At 38.1% G+C, this 19,140-nt stretch overlaps 1 protein-coding gene across 2 annotated transcripts in view; it reads left to right on the top strand.

The window, feature by feature from the left end:
• Nucleotides 1-19,140, top strand: part of Pdlim5 (PDZ and LIM domain 5) — a 181,561-nt gene that overhangs the window by 36,980 nt on the left and 125,441 nt on the right. For both annotated transcript variants that reach the window (XM_055628218.1, XM_055628219.1), the window contains exon 3: nt 16,024-16,175. In XM_055628218.1, coding sequence (XP_055484193.1) covers nt 16,024-16,175 — 152 coding nt within the window. The remainder of the gene's footprint in view (nt 1-16,023; nt 16,176-19,140) is intronic.

Below are 19,140 nucleotides of genomic sequence, written 5' to 3'. Positions count from 1 at the left end.
TTGGAGGAAGTCAGAACAGGAACTCAATCAGGGTAGGAACTTGGAGGTAAGAGCTAATGCAGAGGCCATGGAGGGGTACAGCTTACTGGGTTGCTTCATATGGTTTGCCCAGCCTGCTTTCTTTCTTTTTTTTTTTCAGATTTTTTTATTTATTTATTTATTTATTTACTTATTCATTCATTTATTTATTTATCTATTTATCTATTTATTTATTTATTTATTTATTTTATGTATATGAATGGTCTGTTTTCATGCATACCAGAAGAGGGAATCAGAGTCCTTGTACATGGTTGCTGGGAGTTGAACTCAGGACCTCCAGAAGAGCAGTCAGTGCTCTTAACCACTGAGCCATCTCTCCCCAGCCTGCTTTCCCATAGAACCAGGGACCACTAGCCCAGGGAAGGTACCACTCACAATGGGCTGAGCCCTTCCCCATTGATCACTAATTGAGAAAATGCCTTACAGCTGGATCTCATAGAGGCCTTTCTTCAACTGAGGTTTCTTTCTCTCTGATGACTTCAGCTTGTGTCAAATTGACACAAAAAGCCAGCCAGTGCAGAAAGTAATATTACATCTTAAGGTTTGACAGCCATCTTTTCAACCTTATGTCCTGTCTTCTGGACTGATTGGGGCAAAGGAGAGCCTCCAAGGCTCAGGTCTTTTGTGTCTTTGCTGAGGAAGGCCCGTGCTTCGTGCTTCAGCTTCCTAAGGGTTGGAGTCTGGTACCTGCAGCTTTCCTAGGCTAGAATTTAAGGCCTGTGGATCTCCTGTTCCATGATCCTATCCCATGGCATCCCTAGACATTGCCTTAATGAGGAATGTGCACTCTGGAATGTGCTCCCTCCACAGTGAGTGAGTGGGGGACTACTATAGCCCCCTAACCACCCACATTCTGCTTCTTAATACTAGGTAGTCTCTAAGAAGATTGAACATTGATTGCTCTATAGTAGTGCTCATCTAAACCCTCACCAGAGCCACCCTTAATGCTTCTTTTCCAACACTGTCTGCCTTTTTTTTTTTTTTTTTTAAATCGTGTATCCTCAGATTCTTCTAATCATTATCAGGTTCCAAAACTGCTTTCTTAGTTTTAGGTAAAGTATAACATCATTTCATTGCTCAATACCAGTTTTTGTTTTAGTTCATTCTTATTGTTAAAACTAATGATTTAGCAGTAGAAACTTATGGACCGTTAGACATTCATAGTGCAGAATTCTAAAGGCTGGAAAGACCTAGGTCAAACCACTGACAAAGTCAGGATCTACTGGAAACACATTGTGATGCTTTTCAATCCCACAAAGCAGAAGACTGCAGTTGCTTTCTAGAGGCTTTTTTTTTTTTTTTGTAAGAACACTAATCTTTTTCGTAAGGATGTGGCCCTTTTAACCTAATCTTATTTGGTAAGGCTGTCATTCTTAAATATTACATGGATGAGTTAGGCTTCAACTTTGGAATTTTGGGGACATGTAAAAAGCATTTAAAGCATAGCATTTACATGGTGGTGCAAACACATACAATGCAGTGAAAACAGTATTTTCCCTAGTAGGAATAGGTCTTGAAAACTGTAGCTAAAGATCATAGTACTACTAAAAGTAAAACAAAAAAAACAAACCAACAAACCTATCTATACTATTAACTCAAAGGGCTAGCCTGATATCCTAAAACTCTCTTGGTTTTTATCTTTGTGGATTTTTTTTTTTTTTTTTTGTCAAGCCTTTGAAATTTTGTTGAATTTACATTTCATTTGTAGTTTGTTTTTGGATTCAAATATTGTGTTTACATTTATCATTATATTTTGTATTATCCTGAAACTGTGAAGAGCTTTTATGTTTTTCTTCCAGAGTAAAGAGTATTTTTGTTGCTTCTGGGCCTGTGGTGAGGCAGAATATCCTGATTGTGGGAAGGGTTGGGCAGAGCATCATGGTGGCAGGAAGGGGTGGGGCAGAACATCATGGTGGCAGGAACAAGGGGCAGAGGGATGACTATGCCAGTACTAACTGATTTCTTCCCCTTTAATTCCAGACAACTCTTTTCACTGTCAGTGTGGAGGAGCTCCCACAGACACATCTAGACATGTTAGTGATATATCAGTTTAGTCAAACTGTCAACAAAAAGTAACCACTACAATATAGTTTTAGACTTTTGAATAGAAAAAAGTAATATGTAAAAATTGATTTGAAGTAGGGGTGGGCCATAGTGCCAGGTCTTTTGTTTCTGCCTCCACTCAAGGGGATGAGTGGTTTTGATGGAAGATAAGATGCCTAGTACTTTCCTCCTTTGATTCTTCCAATTAAAACAAAACACAAGAAACATAATGCGTGTTTGAAAAAGAAAATACCACTCCTTCCCTCTGAAGTCTGGGAGTGGAGCATTCCTAGGAAGCGTACCCGTCCCCTAATCTGAAACTTGCCTTAACTCTCCAGAGAACAGTCAGTGAACATTTGTTGTTATTCCAGTGGTTTTGGACTAGAACCCATTTTTAGTTGTACAGTTTACTTAGAAACATCTTGAGGACTCTATTTCTCTTCTGAATGTTTCTGAGTAATAAGATATATGTGTCAGTATGTTAGTCTGTGTCGTGAACCTGTAATATTGCATAGTAGATAGCCAGAGAAATCATAGAATAGAGTTGTTTGCTCCTGAAATAATAGTTCCCAAACTCAAATGATAGTTTGATATTCTGTTGTCTTTCTGCCCTGCTTGGAAATCCAGGAATGGACTTACTTAAAATAATCAGCTGGGAATAATAAGGAACTAGTGGTTTGCTGTGAAGATTTTCTTAGAACTACATTCTTAATGTTTAGCTTTTCGGATGTTTCCTTAAGAAAAATTAGCATAATGTTAACTCATGAACTATAAGGGTAAATTAATGTTCTAAAAATGAGTTATTTAAAAAAATCCTTTTCTGATCCTTGTCAATTTTATGCAAAGTTGGTGTAGAAATTAAAAAAAAAATTGTCTAAAACAGTGCCTGGAATTAAGTGAATATTTGGTCAGTGGGTAGGCACATATGTATTTTATCTGTCTTTTATTCCTACTCTCAACTTTTGAAACATGTAACTGTATAGCTGACTCCTCTCTTTCTGCAGATCTACACTTGCCCATAAAGATACTTATTGTACTGGTGTGGTAAGTGTTAATGTTCACAACCAGTTGGGAACCCATGTCAACTCCTTAGATTGTTGTAGTCTCTCACTGAACTGGGAGCTTTCTGATTTGAGGCTGCCTGCCTGGCTAACAAGCTTCAGAGATTTGCTTGTGTGCACCCCACCCCACCTGGTACTAACATGGCTGTCATCATGCCTGGCTCTCACTTGCAGGCTGGGGATCTGAGTTCAGTTTCTCATGCTCATGCAGCATCTTCTTTGCCAGTTGAGACATCTCTGTGGCGCTCACCGACTCAATATTAGACTATCTCAGTACCTTGTGTTCACTTTCTCTGTTCTGTTTCTCTTTCATGTGCTTCAGCCCCTGTCTTTTTATTATATATCTTTATGTTTATTTGTTTTTGCTTCTATTTTCTTTCCCTGGACCTAGTTTAGAGTAAGTTGTATTTATTGTTGTATCACTAAGTCTGGGACATCCTAACACATAGTAGCCACTTAATAAATGCTGGCTTCTCCTTCTAGTCTAGTAACTCATTCTGTATCTCTGCCTAGTTCTCATATACTTTAGTGTGTATACAGTGAATGAATGTGTACGTAATAATAATAATAATAATAAATGTCACAGAGCTCAGCTGCTACCACTGAAAAGGGTTCCTGTCTTTTATATTAAATTATTCTAAAATATTTTTTTTGAGGGCTGAAAAAGTAGAAGTTCCAGATGTTTCTGTCTCTGAGTAAGCTCTGGAATGCTATTTTCTTGTTTCCAATATTGCTGTTGGTTCAGATTTAGAGAAGTCTCTGTGTTTGTTTAGTAACATTGTAGGTTTTTATTCTGTCCTTATTTTTTTCAAGTGGTTCCCCTACTTACTATTTTATATATATTCTGCTTTAATTAATATAAGCAGCCCAGATCTTTTAATAACTTACTTTGATTTCTGGGTATTGAAATTCATCTTGATTCTTTTTTGTTTGTTTGTTTGGTTTGAGACAGGGTCTCTACATAGCCCTGGCTGGCTGCTCTGGAACTCATCTTCTAGATCATGCTGGCCTCAACAGAGGCCTGCCTGCCTTTTTGCCTCTTCAGAGCTAAGATTAAAGCTACCATCTTATCTAGCTTCTTACTCATGATATTAAATTTGTTGCTGCTTTTAACAATTTCATCAAATCTCCATTTTGTTGCACACCAAGTTTTAACAGTTTCATACCAATCCCAAGAATTTTCTTAGTATAATAGTTTGTAATAGGGAAATATGAATAATATATATTAAGCATTTGGGTAATAATAAAAAATTATTATAGTGAAAATGACTACTATTGGTAATGGCAATTAGATAAATGAAAGATTATTAACTGTGTAAAGTATTTATTATCTTAGAATTGAAAGAGACTCGGTTCATTCTATCCTACCATCCTGTACAGCTGAGTAGAATGAAGACATATATAGTAGCTTGCTCGGAGGCGCAGGGTTTGCTAGTGTCTGAGTTACCACTGCCTTCAGGTTCCTTGTAATAAAATGTTGAGCAGAGGTTGGTTATCATGCAAGTATGTACAGCCTGTGTAATTATAACTGGCCGAAAATCCTGTGGGCTTCACGTTAGTGTCATCAAGCAGATTGAAATGTGTGTATGAAGTTTACAAAACTATAATATTTTCCCACTCTTTATTTAATATGAGCAAAATGCCTTTGATTTATACTGATAAAATAATATATTTTATCAGATGCCTATGTTGTTTTCCTTTTCTATCCATGTATGATCGACTAAAAAGAAAGATGCCTAGACGCAGCATGCTTACAGCTTGCTCCGTAGACATGCAGCTGTATGAGACTTGAAATGCCGAAACGGAGAGTAACTGTTTATAAAGCCTGTGTAGTAGTTAGATAGGGTGTGTGTGTGTGTGCGTGTGTGTTGCATAGAAATCTGGAATGAGTATGTTCTTTGACTTTTACAGAAATGTGTTAGATTTTCAGAATAACTGATAGGGAGGACAGAAGACTTTGGTCACAAGCAGTCGGAGGAGCTTTGCTGTGTGGAGAGAAACATATCTGTGAAATGTGAAATTGTATAAAACAGCAGATGCTAAAAAAGGCCATGTCCTTTTTTATTTGTTCTCAGGATTGAAGGCAGTGTTTTATTGGAATAATGATTAAATGTGGATTTATGCTATGAAGATTAGAGTTTTAAAAAAATTAAAGTTTTAAAGCTATGCTTATCTCTCATTTGCATGTAAAATCTCCTCCCCACCCTCTGCCATTAAAAGTACTTACCTGTTCCTCCTTGAGAATTCCTTGATGTTATGGAGTTTTTTCTTGGAACATTGGAAGATGGTTTGCTTGGGCTATGGAGGGCTTTCTCCACTGTGGAAGTATGCTGTTGCTGGAGGTTGGGAGCCATGTTTTGAAGACCTCTGCTCCAATCTAAGGTTTCGCTGAATCATAAGTTCTTTGGTTTGGGGTCATAGATGTCTTTGAAAAACTGGAGAAAGTTTCACTAGATGGAAAATATCTGCATGCTTATGTGCAATTTCAGGTGGCCTGTCTCGGCTTGAACAGAACCTGGTGGGGGAAGAGGAAGTTTGTAATATATGGTTATCTTTGTTACTCTGCTCCAGGGAAACTCGAACTCACAAAATCCATTTCACTAAGTATTCCAGATAGCAATGCTGGTTTTTCTGTTTGTGACAAGTTTCCTTGGTTTTGAGATGTTAGAGGATGTTTTCTTTTTGCAAACAACCAAACCTTCATGTTTCTGGTAGACTAATGTTTATGTGCTAACTGCAAAGTGCATGAAGTCTTTGGGCATAGACTTATTGGCTATGAAATACGAATGTTAATACAGCATCTCAGTGAAGCACAGCCTATGGAGATATTTGTATTTCATTTGGACTTCGTGGACTAGAATAAGAATCGATGTCTAGAAACCAGTGTTAGTCCTTTGTTTGAATGAGGTTCAATGACTGTGGAAGGATGGAGACACAAGCACTGGCTCACCTCTGGTTTTGTAATTCATAATGACATATGCTTTGAGGTGTTCTCTTTACTGCTTCCATATAAGGTATTTTCCCCGAATTTTGGGTAAAATTGCTTATAGTTTGACTCACAAACTAAAAAATAGAACCCATAGTTAAAATGCTTGCATGAGTCAGAGTCTGGTTTTTTTATTCAATGAGGATGCCAGTGATTCTTGCTAGCTTTGCCTCTCCACTGTTCCAACCTACAAAAAAGCCAAATCATTTTATTTCAAAGAAAAAGGCTTAATATACAGAGCAAGCTCAAATTTTAAAGGGTTACTCCCATTAGACATCTCTAGTAGTCTACTTTCTGTTGCTGTAGCAAGATTTTTGATTTTGGGAACTTTATAGAGGTAAGAATTTGATTTAGCTCATAGTCTTAAAACACATTAAATCTTTAGGCATGAATGTGTAAATCAGCTATAAAGTGAAGGGAACCACTGCATGCTTATATTTTTTAGGGTTTAACAGAACAGAATCACAAGCTATTTTAACAAATTAAGGTAAATGCAGTCTAGGTCTTACTAAGACAGTATCAGCAGATTTAGTAGTTTGGAGAATGAAAATGCAGGATTAGGTTACACTGTGATGGAGGCCTTCTTGCCAGGGTAGACATGTGGTGGATAACATCGTGTGGGACTGTGGGTGTGGAGAAGTCATGTGGCAAGATGGGGAGCCAGAGAGAAGGGCTGCACCCAGTCATGCTCTTTTATTAAAAGCCCGTTCTTGTGGAAGCTCAGTCAGCTCAGTTTAGTTTCACAATAATCCCTTCTGAGGACCGTGCGCCTAGAAGTTCTTCCAGCATGTAAACCACAACCACCCTAAAGCAGTTTCCAAACCAGCGACAGCCATCATGAAGTGGTCTTTAGCAGCATTTGAAGGCTAGTTCATGCACAGACATTGTACAGTAATGCAAGACAAAACAGTAAATGCTCTCCTGCAATTCTGTACGGTAGAGTAACAATGAAAGATGCTGTGACCCTTCAATGCGGTTCCTCATGTTGTGATGACCCCAATCATAACATTACTTTTGCTACTTCCTAAGTGTAATTTTGCCACTGTTATGAGTGGTAATGTTAAATATTTGTGTCTTCCGATGTTTTTAGGTAACCCCTGTGAAAAGTTTGCTTGATCGCTAAAGGTGTTGTGATCTACAGGTGGAGAGCTGCTGCTGTGGCTGCTATAGAACCCTTCCGGCATTTTATTTGGGATACTAATGATTTTGTCGCATTCACTCATTTGCAGGAAAACACATTCTCTGTTGTAGGCATGGCTTTTTAGATTCTTACGTATTTTTGAGAATTGATAGAACATGCTACATACATTATAGTTCTCTGTGAAGTGCATTGTAGACAGGTTCTTCAGAAAATTTCACCGTAGGATAATGTTTCTGGATCCAGTTTTTAAATTCTGCAATAGATACAGTAGATACTGGAAAATATATTTTAAAACAAAATTAAACATTACTTATTAATTAGATTAAAAACCCTACCTTTTCCAGGTCTTTGTCTAAAGAAATCTTGTTCATTAGATAGATAAAGCTTTTTAACATTCTCCCTCCACCAGTTTTGGTGATTGCTGTTAGAAAAACAATAGCCTTTATTTTCCCATGCTTTGGTTCTCATGGTTTTTGACATGGGAAACTTCTGTTAGCGTTCCTTTCTGGAGCAATCATATTTATTGTTCCTTTTTTTTTTTTTTTTTTTTTTTGCATTTACTAAGTCTGTGGCATTCCTGCCATACTGGTGGTGCTAGGGTCATGTGTTCCCAAGCATTCCGCATTTGTTGAAAGTATGCAGAAAGCAGAAAGCTTGGACTTTTAAATGTCTCATTATGTAGGTATATATCTCCTACTTGTTACCCTACATCTTCATTATAGGACACTTTCAGAAACAAATTTATTTTGAACAAACAGCAACTTCTGTGTTTCATGAAATTCTGAAATAAAAATGTTATTGTACATACTTAAAATCTGATTTCTTACAATGAACTTGGGCTTATATATTTTCAGTAACTCGTGTCTATGCTCGTATTTTTTTACCTTTTCAAACTGCTAGCCAATTTCCAGAGAAAGGAATAAAAAAGGTTTCTACTTGTTTATTGAACATTTCTTATAGTTTGGAAAGGTAAATTTCTTTTTTAATTTTTTTATTATTAGTTACATTTTATTAACTCTGTATCCTAGCTGTATCCAGCTCCCTCATTCCCTCCCAAGCCCTCCCTCCCTCATTTCCTCCCTCCCTCCCTCATCTCCTCCTTGCCCCTTTCCAAGTCCACTGATAGGGGGGACCTTCTCCCCATTCATCTGATCCTGTTTTATCAGGTATCTTCAGGACTGGCTGCAAAGCCTTCCTCTGTGGCCTAGCAGCACTGCTCCTCCCTTGGGGGGTGGGGAGGTCAAAGAGCCTGCCATTGAGTTCCTGTTAGAAATAGTCCTTGTTCCCCTCACTATGGGAAACCAATTGGTTACTGAGCTACCACAGGCTTCATCCGAGCAGAGGTTCTAGGTTATATCTATACCAGGTCCTTGGTGGAGTGTCAGTCTCAGAAAAGTCCCCTGTGCCCAGATATATTTGGTCCTTGTGGAGTTCCTATCCTTTCCACGTCATACAAACTCCCCCTTCTTTCATATCATTCCCTGCACTCTGCCGAAGGTTTGGTTATGAGTCTTAGTATTTGCTTTGATATACTGCTAGGTAGAGTCTTTCAGGGGCCCTCTGCAGTAGGCTCCTGTCCTATTACTTGTTTTCTCCTATGTCCAATGCACCTCCCATTTGTCTTTCTAAGTGAGGATTGATCATCTTACCCCGGGTCCTCTTGTTTATCTTCTTTAGGTGTATAGATTTCATTATGTTTATCATATCTTGTAGGTCTATATAAGCGAGTATATACCACGTGTGTCTTTCTCCTTCTGGGATACTTCACTGAGAATGATCTTTTCTAGATTCCCACCATTTGCCTACAAATTTCATGATTTCCTCATTTTTGATTGCTGAGTAGTATTCCATTGTGTAGATGTACCACAATTTCTACCATCATTCCTCCGTTGATGGACATCTGGGTTGTTTCTGGGTTTTTGGCTATTACAAATAAAGCTGCTACAAAAGTGGTTGAGCAAATGTCCTTGTTGTGTACTTGAGCAAGTTTTGGGTATATGCCTAGGAGTGGTATAGCTGGATCTTGAGGAAGCACTATTCCTAATTGTCTAAGAAAGCACCAGATTGACTTCCAAAGTGGTTGTACCAGTTTACATTCCCACCAGCAATGGAGGAGGGTTGGGTAAATTTCATTAACAGATTCTAATGAAGACAAGTCACTCCTGTGGCTAAGCTTTGCAGTTCAGTAGCTGGAGTATCCGATCACTTAGAAGGAGACCCTTTGGAGGCAGGCTGCCTGGATGGTCTGTGAACAGAGTAGGTTGTTAGGATTTTTGAAGCGGAAGCTCTGTTTCTGCGAGGGAGGTGTCCTCCAGTGGTAGCAGCACTGGGTGCAGCACAGCGACAGGACAATGTCACACTCAGGAGTCTAAGGAACTTCTTGGTGGTTAAGATGGTCTACTAACCAGGATCTTTTGGAGACCCTTGCCTTGTTAGTTCGCCTGTCTCAGGTGTTTTCATTTCAGTCTTGTAAAGATGCACTATGCCTTTTTCTTTTCAGTTAAAAAGTTCAAAAACCCTACTGTAACCATATATTTGTAATGAAACTAAATACTTTAGGGACTCATAGTTACTAATTTTACTTAAGTCCGTAAGTAAAATTTATTATTTATTAAGTAAAACTCTTAAGTAAATTAGAAAGTTATTTACCCTTTAATAATTTACCCTTTAATATAGCTGTGGAAAAATGGTTCTCAATCATACTAATTTTAGTCGTGCATGTTATTTTACCAGCGTGCATCAAGATGTGAAGTATTTCTGTTTAACTTACGTAGTTTGCATATGTGGAAGTGGATGTGTATTGAGAGACCAATACACATTGGAGGCTGAGGTGTGTGTTTTTTGTCCCTTGGATGTGACTCTTCACCCATCTTCCTGGTTCCTATTCCAGTTCTGTGATTAGTACCCTCTTGTTTTCTCTCATATGCTTCAAGACTTGCTTTACCTTCTCCCACCACGAACTCAAGGCTTCTTCCCAAAATTCATTTAGGATCTATTAGCCTCTTGCTACAATGATGATACTTAATGGCAAGCCAACAATTAGGGCATCACCATACTGTGATAACAGAGTTGGGACAGCTCTGACTTGTAAAGTGGAAAGCAGGATAGGAAGATGCTTCATGGCCCAGGAGAGACAATGAATAATGAAGGGAAATGTTTGGCCTTCCTGTTTTAAAATGGCCTTCTATTTTTAAAGATAGCTGGAGTTAAGAGAGGCTATGCCAGGTGCCATAACTAGCAAACAGAGTGTGAATATGAACTCACTATTGTCTGGCTTCAAAGCCTGTGCTCAGTAATGCATTTTTACTTGCTGAATTAATGTAACAAGTTCTTCAACCTGTTGAAGTCTTTTTCTCAGCTGTAGAACAGATCAAGAGTACCTGACTGTAATAGGAATTTTGAAGTTTCTGACTGACTATTGATGATCGGTAAACAGTACTAGTTGTTTTATGACTTCCTCCTTTCTTAGGGACGTTAAAGACATGAGATAGGAGCTACCTCCCTAAAATGCTGGGAGAAAGCCTATCATTGGGTATTTCTAGTGAAATTATGATGAGCTGAGGGAAGCTCAGGGCTTTAATTCCAGTTTCCCTTACATGGTTCCTAACACCCCATGCCTTTTTAAGAGGAAACATGTAAAATGCACCGGTTCTAATAGATAGATAAGTGATGGTAGATACTTTGTTTTTAACTAAAGATATTGCTTTCTTAGCACAGTGTCCTAATTACCTTCTTTTCTTGATTAGTGAGCAGAATTGAGTTCAGAGCTAGTCCCAATGTGTGTAGCCATATTTGCTTGCAACCTCAGTGAAGCCTGATAGTTAAGAATTTTTACAGAAATGTGTAGCTACAATTAAGTCTGTAGAAAATTAGTTAACAAAGTTGACAGATACAATGAAAGATTAAAGGGTAACATTTCTTTGTCATTAGTTTAATTTATACTGAACTTGATTCAGGAACCTCTGATGGCTGTTTCTCTCCTACACATCCTGCATTTACAAAGGATTGGGGACTGCTGTGTAACATGTACAAGATACACTGGTAACAAAATAATTACTGCTTCAAACAAGTGCAGCAATTTAGACTTCCACGGGTTGTAAATGATAAGCTATATAAAAAGTAAGGTACCCTGTAGTCTCTCCTTGTTTATTCACTGTTTAGAGTAATTCTATATACTACTCAATTAAAATTGGACCTTTCTGATGAATGACTGCCTTACAGAAGTACATCTTGGGATGAATGAAGCTCATGTAGGATATTTAGTAATGTGACTGCTACCTATTGACAAGTCTTAAATTTTGTTCATTAGACATTTTCCATTTGTTACAGTTTTACTCCAAAACATGGCCTTATGTTCTGAATGCTTATCTTCTGTTGCTGCTCCTATTTCAACGGCAAAAGGTTACAAAGCCTCTTAAAGCCTCAAAGTTGAAGTATCTCATTAGGGCCAGCACTTTGAAGGTTAAACTAGACTGATTGTGGTCTATCTGCTTTCTGATTAATGTAATGTGAGCAAGAGAGTGCTTCATAGTTGTGCAGTATGGTTTGGGCCACTAAATTATGTATTTTCTGTCACAGTGAACTTAAAATCTCTGAAAATGTGAATCAAAAGGAAAATGTGTTTTGTTTTGTTTTTAATTCAAGAGAAAAGAAACCACCTTCCTTTTAGTTGTTTCTGTCATGGATTTTGTCACAGCAGCTAGAAAAGTAACGAATATACCACTGCATACAAAATTAATGTAGCCTTTTTATAACCCTTTAGATTCATTAATTATGCCCAGCTCCTCTCTCCATGTTAGGTTAGGCTTGAACATGTCTTGTGCATGCTGTAACAACCACTATAACTTCCTATGTTCAGTACCTTGCTGTGCCTAGAAGACACTATTAATTACAGCTCTCTAGCCTCCAGCTCTTATACTTTCTCCTCCTTTTCTGCAATGATGTCTGAGCCCTTGGAGGAGGGGTGCTGTATCTAGGTTTCCTTAAGGACTAGACATTCTCTGCACCTTTGCCAGTTGTGGGTCTCTGCATTGATTATTATATACTGCATGCAGAAGCTTCTCTGAGGAAGTTTAAGAGAACCTATCATCTGTGAGAATAATGCTAAGTCATTAGGAATTGGTTTACTTCTGTGTTCATTTGGTAGAATAATAGTGTGTTCTCTCCCAGGGTGTGTAATTTGCCCAGATAAATTCTTGGTCCAATAATGAGGTGTGTTTTTATTTTGTGGAGGAGGCCTTAAATGAGATCATGAAGTGGTTGGTTACTCTCTGGACATTTGTGCCACTGTTGCACTAGTAGCTATATCTTGCCAGGCTGGCCGTTGTTGTAGCTCACAAGGCTCACAGCTGGGAAAGACTGACGATGTCTTTTCTTCTTGGGTGTAATGGGGCCACAATAGAGGCTAACAAATAAAGAAAAGACCTACTTCCAGAAATGGGTAACTTTTAGAGTTGTTTGGATAGCATTTTATAGCACTATGAAAGCTCACCAGAAGGAATGAAGCTTCTAGGTAAGTTCCAACTTTATTTCTCCATGTTCTGTTACTTGAGTATATGGTGTCAGCAGTAGGTCTTACTGTCACACAGCCTAGATGTTCATCAAATGATGAATAGAAAATGAAAATATGGTATATTTACACTTATTACTCAGCTATTAAGAAAAAAATTAGCAGGTCAGTAGATGGGGTTGGAGAAAGTCATGATTGAGATAACCCAGGCCAAGAAACACAAACATTGTATGTTTTCTTTCATTTATGGGTGTTAACTTTGACTCTTTACATATGTGCTTTTCATTTGGAATACTTACAAACATCAGGAAATTACTAAGGAGCCACAGGGGAGGTTCTTTCAAGGGAGAGGTTAATAGAAGGCACTAGTATAAAGGCTTAATTGAAAATATAGAACAGCAGGGATGAATTAGAGGTAGGGAGGGGAAGGCAAATTAGAAGATGGAAACTGGGAGGGATAAATAACACTAAAGATTTTTCAAAGAAGTAATATGAAAGCCTACTATTGTAGAAACATCCTAAAAAATATCCATTCACATAGATAAGGAATTAAAATAGAATTATCCTATAATGGGCCTTACTAGACACAACAGAGGCTAACAAATAAAGACCTAGTTCCAGAAGTGAGTAACTTTTTGAGTTGTTGGCCATTGAGGTCTCAAACATTGCAGGGTGTTATCGGGGGTCTTAGTTACCCTCCAGAACTTGACAGTTCCTTTTTCTCTTGCCAGTAGTGCAGTAAGAGTGTGCTAGCTGTACAGAGAGCAATTTAATTTTGGCTCGCCATTCTGGAGGTCCAGAGTTGAAGGACCATGCCTTGTGTTGGCATTCTTTTTGACAGAGCCTCATGGTATGCAGAGAAGATGCCATTTGGGGAAGCAGGGGTGGCAGAGCAAGTTCCATTTCTGTTCTTTTTATAACAGCCATCAGGATTTTATTTTGCGAGCCCTCTCGTAATTACCATATTGGATACCATTCGCAAAGGGCTTGGCTCCAAACATCAAAGTCAGAATAAGTTTCTTAGGCACCTCACAATGGAGATTAAGCCTCAGTAAGTAAATCTTTGGGGGCAGATTTATACCATATTTAAGCTTCAGCAACCACTGTTTTAGAAATGTGACTGGAGGAAAGGGAGATGAAAACATAGGAAGACTGAGTTGAAAACTTTCATGTAGGCAATTAGACAATAGGTAAGAGCAAGATGAAGGATGATCAGGGCATGGTCAGACAAGGAGGAAAATAGGACTGGCAGAACATTTACTTCTTTCCTACATGTGGTATTCAAGAAAGGCAGAATTCATGACGCTATATGAGATTTCAGTGTTCCATGATTTGAAGGTAAGGACAAGATAAAGGCAATTCTGAGAGAGAATGCTGAGAAGTCAGTTGTGAATATTTTGAGGGTATGTTGGGATCTCATCATAAGATAGTAGGCATATGGAACCAAGGAGCACGACAGTTCATTTTTTGACTCTATCTGTGGTGTGGTTAAATTCTTTCTGCATCCTGTTTTACCTTTTATAAGTGCTGGAAAGACAATATTTAAGTTGCTTCTGATTAGCGTAGTATTTAGAACAAGTGACACAGGCTTCACTGTTTCGGTGTTAAGGCTTCTGCTAAAGAGGTGGCTGAGGTAATTGAGATGTGTTCTGTTTCTGGTTCATTTTACTTGCAGGCTTGCCCCCCTTGTGCAGAATAAAGTCTAGGATGAATTGTTTAGTTTATGGTTGCCCTCATTATCTAGACTCTGAATTTTAACGCATTTCCTTATTTTAATAATTCTCATTTTGTGATGAGACCTATAACTTTGTAAAGGTAGTGTGCAGATAGATGAACAGTAAAAACTGTGTAGGATGGAGAAGACCTTATGGGTAACCTCCACATTTCTTATGATAGCAATCTCAATAACAGCTAGCATTTATTGAGTTGTCATCTCATGCAGTCATTGTAACAGTCCTTTAAATGAGTGAATTGACCTTCCCCAAATCACATACAAAGTGATGGCATGATTGGATTCAGGAACTATTTCTTTTATAAATGTGCTTCACAGTTTCAGTAATGTAGCTTTATGCAGTAGAGAGGAACAGTTCATGTGTTTTCTGCTATTAGAGTAAATGCTTTCAGTGATATTGAGGTTAACAACAAGAAACTCTTTTACACCAGATTACATATTGCTTAATGTGGTGAGCTCATGTTAGTTATAGGGAGAATGCATGGTTTTGTGAAAGTCTGTGATGGGATGAAACAGTAGTACTGTTGTCAGTCTATCGCCCAGCACTGTTTCCTTGAATTTTAGGTATAAATGATCATTTTTGTGTTTTGGGATTGGTCTGCGTTAAGGAAGGAATTTGACAACTGATATTACTGAAAATCTAAATGGATACAATAGATTGCATTTATTCCTTTGCCCCAAATTATATGATATAGCACTCAGTTCTAATTTGGTAAACTAGGAGTTTGTTTTCTTTCTTTGTTGTTTTACTTAGTATTTATTACTAAAATTTTCTTTTTCACTTTGTTTTTCTACATATTGTGATTTTGTATTTGCTTTCCTGAGGCAATTACACACATGTATTTGTAGCTTGAAGCAGATCAAACTAAATGATGTGAACATTCAGCTATTTCTCTTGAGTAACCAAGGAAACACTGGGGGTTAAGGACTCTGATACACAAAAAAAGTCTGGCAAGTCTCAAATCTGTGCCTTCCTTTGCTTCCTGTTGGATGCCTACAGCAGGAGGCACACCCAGTGTGAAAGATCACTGGGCCTGCGATCTAAAGAAGTTAATCCCCAAACGCGGATGTAAGCTGGACTTGGGAGGAGGGGTGCCAAGATCCTCCTTTCATGTTGGGTGCAAACAGAAATACAACAGTTTAAAGAGGTTTAAAACATTTTTTAAAATAATAAACTTTGTTTTAGGTTCTATTCGTTTTCTTTAGCTAAAATGTGAATTTTTCATGGATGCTGCCTCTCTTTCTGTTTCTTAGTAATCACACACTGCTGTTGTATATTAAATAAATGAAGCATTATCAGAGGCCATCTTTTAGAATATTATTTGTTTCTTAGAAGGAATTTAAAAAATCATGAAAATCACTTCAATTTTAACCTCTTATCAAGCAAGATAATTTTATATTGCTCTAATACTATGTTAATGCACTTTTTGCATGAAAAAGTATAATTTTATCTGCATTAGTGTTTGTGTGCTTTAAGCAGTGATTTTTTTTTTTTTGATGTGTTTATTGTAGCTGAAAGATGGTGGCAAGGCGTCACAGGCACATGTCAGGATAGGCGATGTGGTCCTCAGCATTGATGGCATCAGTGCAAATGGAATGACTCATCTTGAAGCCCAGAACAAGATTAAGGGTTGTACTGGCTCCCTGAATATGACTCTGCAAAGGTAAGTTAAAATTTTGTTGTTGAGAGTGAACCCAACACTGTGGACATTTTTCTCTGTGTTTGAGTTATGCTTTGTAAGAAGCAGTTTCTACACTGCTGTTTCCAGTAGACAAATAAAAAGTATAATGGCTCTTCAATTGAATATTCATGCGGCACGAGAACTGGTGAAAGCTGTGGGGTATTTTTCATGTTATCCATATCTTCATGAACATTGGTTGTATGGTTTTTGAGAACTCAAGATTTCCTGAAATTTCTTAGAGCACAGGCTAAGAATTCTTATTGTCGGATAAATCATTGCTTCATATTCGAAGCAGTATATTAGTGTATGGTCTTCTATGATATGGTCTGACTCTCCATAGTTTCTTGTTTAACTTTCTTATTTTGAAAAAAATGAATATTTTTAATATATGCACTTGAAGACTGGAATTGTAAATTTTATGTTCTTTTAAGTTCTTCTGTCCCCAATACAAATAGCTCTCTTACTGATGATAGTCAGGTATTTTGAGTATTCCAGCACTGGACCTGCATTGCAATCACTATGTCACAGTGCCTGTGAAAACCAGTGCTGGCCATGCTGAATCAGACCTTCTGCATATGAGGATCAGAGTGATATGCTCTTGAGCTTCCTGTTACTGTCATAGATTTTAACATGAGAATCAGGGCGGCACCTCTGACCTACATGAAGAAGGAGAATCAGCTCTGAACCTTTGTGTGTAAGGAAGGAGCCCAATCATAAGTCCAACTGTTAATGATTTCTATTTTTAAGAAATAATAGTATTTTTATTCTTAGAAAATTTTATGCATGCATACAATGTATTTTGATTATGCATCCCAGCCCCTTCTTAGTGTTCTTTGGTTTATCTTCTATGGAAGATACCATACCTCACCCCCTACTTGTCATGCAAATTGTGCCTCTTGAATAAAGGAGTAAAATCTAGAGTATCTTCTAAACAAAGTTGATAGTAGAAACTCCCTTCTCAAGTTCTGTCCTAGCGTTCGATGGAGAGTACTTTGGCTGCCTCTCACCGGCATAAAATTGAGGAGGAGAAAGTTTTAATAGTTAGATTACCTAGATTTATGGATCTAGTGTGGTGTTGTATTATGATTGTCTGACCAATTGAATCTTTCCATTTTTGTATGTGGAAGAATTTTCTTTCAGTGGGACCACTGAATCTGCAGCTAGACATATTTAAATTTTTGATAGCTCTACATTTTAATGCCTGGGAAGACGACCAGTGAAAAAGAAAACCAGTCTATTGCTAGTGTTTCCATACTACCTGTCTGTCTATATAGGCACGCAACATGAATATTCTTACTGATTATATGAAGATATTCATTTTTATTTATAGACATTTTTGGCAAGTTTGAATTTTGAAAGGAAACAAGTACTTGAGAAGCTTGCCTGAGATATCAAGAGTATAAAACAAGTACATATGTAGATGGTTGTTTCTCACAGCCTGAAACTGAGTGCATATAGTTGTGTAAGCTCTTTCCTGGACTGTGATCATTTCTTTCATACCAGCCTTCTTGTTTTCACATTGTCCTCTTTATTTTACAATCCAGACACTATATTCTTTATTTTTATAAACCAGGACTCAGTATCTTATTTTCCTTTGAAAACACTGAGTCTCATAAGAATAGATGAAAACCAGATGTTGCCATTTTTGGATGCATTTCCAACTCCAGCAGTCTGCTACCGACTCTAATAAAGCTACTGAAGTACAGAATCTGACTAACTTAGAAAACCAACTTAGTATTATAAACACTTGGGGATTCTGTTGAATCTTATCTTTCTTTTTTCCAACAGAGACGTTCAGGGACCAGAATATAAGAAAAAGTTTTAGAGTTCTGTTGTAGTTCATTGTAATTCTGTTCGTGTTTCTGAACAGATGTTGTTCTGGGTAATAAAAGCCCTTTATGTTGCTGTCTATGTAAATGTGTGTGTGTAAGTTAGATCCACCTCTGAGGTCATCTCTCAGGTGCCACCGACCCTCACCCATCAGACTAACTCTTCTTCCAGTACTTTCCTTGTGGAACTATTTTTCTTAGAAATAGTTTTTTTTTGTGAATATTGATTGTTTTCTGTGGCTTTGCCTTGGTCCCATTTTTTTCTAGAATCAGATTGTGAGAATAAGGGCTCTTCTGCAAGTAGTAACTAAGGGTCTTCGTTTTAATGTTACTTACAAGACAGTGAATGAAGCAGGATTAGGAAGCAGGGGTAGACTTGTACGAAGATATGATTTCATAGGGATAGCTACTACCTTCTTGGATCTAGCAGGAAACTTAGGAACAGAAATGGCAACTTAGCATTTTTCTTGCCTTGAGTCAGGCAACTGGGCTTTGCTTCCCTGTTTTCCTTGTCTAAGTCTTTGGTGACTAGTTATGTTGGAGGGACTGGGAGAGGAATAGAGCAAGAATAGGATGTAGTTTCTGTTGGTTCCACAGAAAGTTGCTAGCGTGAACTGTTAGCAGCAGTGACGGGAACCCCAGGGGTTTGATGTGCTGAGATTCAGGCCTGGCAGCAGCCTATTGTGAGGTTTTTGCTCACACCTGAGGCCTCTGCTTAGAAGGTTAGGCTCTAGTTTTATTAGGGCTATCCTGTCCTCTCTGGGCACCCTCACTCATCACTGAATGCCCTTCATTCTGTTTGACAGAGGTTTCTCACATGTCTGTGCTGCCTCATCAAATCCTTTTTGTATATTTGCTGCCAATGCACACTATTATGTCTACAAAACACTCTTGGAACCTTATCTGATGCTGTCCTACTTTGCTTTTTGGTTGTGACAAAACATTGACCAAAAACAGCTTGGAGGAGGGAAGGGTTTATTTGGTTCACAGGTTCCAGTCCATCACTGAGGGAAGTCAGGACAGAGACTGTAGGCCAGAAACTGGGAGCAGGACCTGAAACAAAAACTGTGGAGCAGGGCTGCTTCCTGGCTTCCTATCAATTGCCTGCTCAGTGGCTT

This window comes from Psammomys obesus, unplaced genomic scaffold (genome assembly GCF_907164565.1).
Source record: "Psammomys obesus unplaced genomic scaffold, mPsaObe1.curated_primary_1811, whole genome shotgun sequence".
Lineage (NCBI taxonomy): Eukaryota > Metazoa > Chordata > Mammalia > Rodentia > Muridae > Psammomys > Psammomys obesus.
Note: the sequence above shows the minus strand (reverse complement) of the source record. Positions and strands in the feature narration are given on the sequence as shown.